This window comes from Myotis davidii, unplaced genomic scaffold, assembly GCF_000327345.1.
Source record: "Myotis davidii unplaced genomic scaffold, ASM32734v1 scaffold1006, whole genome shotgun sequence".
Lineage (NCBI taxonomy): Eukaryota > Metazoa > Chordata > Mammalia > Chiroptera > Vespertilionidae > Myotis > Myotis davidii.
In genome coordinates this window covers 825,508-828,421 of record NW_006297143.1, presented here as the reverse complement: position 1 = coordinate 828,421, position 2,914 = coordinate 825,508, and the positions used below count along the sequence as shown (strand labels likewise).

Here is a 2,914-nt window from a genome sequence, read left to right as displayed (position 1 = left end):
GTCACTCCTGCAGCCCAGCTGGCCACTCCCTGATGCAGGAGCTGGGAACGCACCCCAAGACTGGCCCTGCTGACTGAGTCAGCTCCACAGGACTCTGTCTTCCCCAGCTGCAATCTTACCCGTGTGGGGGTGGCCTATACAGTCACTAGAGCGACCATGTTCGCTTCTGCCACCACAGCACAGCCACCCCAGCCCTGTACCCAGACTCACTGTGGCTTCCTGTCCCAGCCGTGGCTTCAGCCAGGACTTGACCCCATCCAGAGTGAGGTTGACCCCAACTAGGCCCAGCTTGCCACGCCGTTTGATCAGCTGGTCTGGCTTGACCACCAAGCTCTGGAATGAGAGGAGTTTGTATTTAGAGCAAGGAAAGAGAAGGTAGAGTAGAAGTGACAGCCCTAGTCGGTTTGGCTCAGTGGATAAAGCATCAGTCTGCGGAGTGAAGAGTCCTGAGTTCAATTCTGGTCAAGGAAACATGCCCGGGTTGCGGGCTCGATCTCCAGTAGGAGGCGTGCAGGAGGCAGCTGATCAATGATTCTCTCTCATCGCTGATGTTTCTAGCTCTCTCGCTCTCTCTCCCTTCCTCTCGGAAATCCATAAAAACATATTTTAAAAAAATAAAAAGAATAGCCCTTTGTGCAGATGAGTTTGAGACGAGAAGACCTCAGGAGAGAGACGTGGGGGCCAGGGTGGCTGGTGGCAGTGACAGTGAGCACATGGGAGGGCGCAGAACTGTGCTCTACAGCCGGGGAGAGGGCGGCCCCCCAGCTGGCAGCACAGACAGCGGGGAACTCGATGCTTCAACCCCTCTGTGTCAGGCAGGCCTGGTCCTGAGGCCTCCCCTCCCCCAGGAATGTCGGTGGTCCCCACTGCCTCTCTGCTCAGTGTCTGGGCCCGGGCGCCCTTCCGCCCCGCTTAGCTTTACTGATCCTGTTTGTCTCTCCGCAGGCACCGAAGTCTCTTCCCTGTGCCAGAATGGAGGTCTCTGCGTTGACAGGGGCCCCTCCTACTTCTGTCACTGCCCCCCTGGATTCCAGGGCCCTACGTGCCAGGACAGGGCGAACCCATGCCAGTCCAGACCCTGCCAGCACGGAGCCACCTGCGTGGCCCAGCCCAATGGGTATCTCTGCCAGGTGAGCGGGTCAGGGTGCCAGGGTGGACTGGACATGGGAGACAGTCAGCATGGTGGGGGCCGTGATCTATCCATTTCCCTGACCCGCACATCCAGCCAACCTCCAAGTCAGGCCATTTTATGTCCTAAATATTTCTCCGTTTTGTCCGTGTCCCTTCACCTTCGTCCAGGCCTTTGCTGCTGTCCACGTGGACACTGGCATCAGCCTCCCATCGGCCCTGCCCAGCCCTTGTTCTGCTACCGGCCTTTACTCTGTTGAAAGCGTTGCACTCACCTGTCACTCCCTTTATCAAAACCCTGCAGTGCTGCCCTCCTCCACCAGGGCCCTGCCCTGCGAGACCCGCCCTGGCTCTCAGGCCTCATGCCCCCCACCCCCAACCCCCCAGCTCCAGCAACACGAAACTGCTTCTGGCTCCCCGCACACCCACGCCGGCTCTCTGGTGCCCTCCCCAGCCTCCTCCCCTGCATGGCGCCCAGGAGGAGCCTTCCTCAGGAGCAGCCCCAGGCTGGGTCCGGGCCTCTCCTTGGTGGTCAGGTCACAGTGCTAGAGGCCAAGCTGAGACTCAAGCCTGAGCAGCCTCGTCCCTGTATTCAGAACCAGGGCCTGGGGAGAGGGCACACGCACTCCCCTCCCCCGCCCATAGCGTCGTATTGTGAGGTTTCACACACCGAGACACTGAGGCAGGCAGCGCACTGACCGTCAACCTCGCGCACCCGGTGCTCAGCTTGACTTCCTCTTCCATGAAACCCCCCAGAAGTTTCCACGACACCCCTCATCTGCTTCCGGCAGCCCTCTAGCCACTTCGCCACGAGCCCTTTTCTCCCGACGCCTTCCTGGTCCCGTTCTTGCAAGCTCGCCTTCCTCTCACAAGAACTCAGCACCCGCAAAGGCCTCACAGCGATCCCTCTCCAGCAGAATGTGAAACAGTGGGGACATGGGACTGGCCGGGGAGGGAGCCGTAGAGGCAGCGTCCCGCCCCACCGCCACCTCCTAGCTGTGCGACTTGTACAAGTCAGTCTTTCCAGGAATCGCCTCCATTTCTGGGAAGTGAGAGTCAAGTGCGATATCCACACAAAGGGTCTTTAGGGGGATTTCAGGAGGTTATGCAGAAAAATCATGCAAGAAATGCCAGCTGTCTCCGTCCTGGCCGCCTGCGAACCTCCTGGCGGCGGGACCAGTTCTGGTTCTCTTTGCATCCCTGTTGCCCAACATGGTGGCCGCACAAAGGGCGTTCAGTCGGTGCTTGCAAGTGCATGAAGCGTGGCACCGCCTGGGGCGCTGCTTGGCGAGAGGGGTTCTACCCAAAATGGAGCCATCTTTAGTGGCAGTGTGCCTAGAGCAGCGGGCGCCAACCCGTGGTCCGTGAGGCCGCTGTCCGAGAGGCTGTTGGGGCTGGAGGGCTGTGAGTCGTGCCTCATGAGATAATGTGTGCCGGGTGTTGAGATGGGCGAGCTGCAGGGGCCTGGGGGCTGGTGAGGGGGCTGGCGAGCGGGAGGCGGCGCGGCAGACTGCGGTGCTGGGTGGGCTCGCTTCCTGGTCGGCTCAGCCTGACCCTCTGCCTGCAGTGCGCCCCGGGCTACGAAGGACAGAACTGCTCAAAGGAACTGGACGCTTGTCAATCGCAGCCCTGTCACAACCATGGGACCTGCACCCCCAAACCTGGTGGCTTCCACTGCGCCTGCCCGCCGGGCTTTGTGGGGCTGCGCTGCGAGGGGGACGTGGACGAGTGTCTGGACCAGCCCTGCCACCCCAGAGGCACCGCAGCCTGCCACCCTCTAGCCAAC

The 2,914-nt window shown here is 60.9% G+C and overlaps 1 protein-coding gene across 1 annotated transcript in view; it reads left to right on the top strand.

Annotated features, from left to right (window-relative positions):
• The window catches only part of NOTCH4 (notch 4), a gene marked incomplete at its 5' end in the record, with an annotated part of 49,275 nt that overhangs the window by 40,479 nt on the left and 5,882 nt on the right, over nt 1–2,914 (top strand). The window contains one exon of the mRNA XM_015569858.1: nt 2,696–2,914. Coding sequence (XP_015425344.1) covers nt 2,696–2,914 — 219 coding nt within the window. The remainder of the gene's footprint in view (nt 1–2,695) is intronic.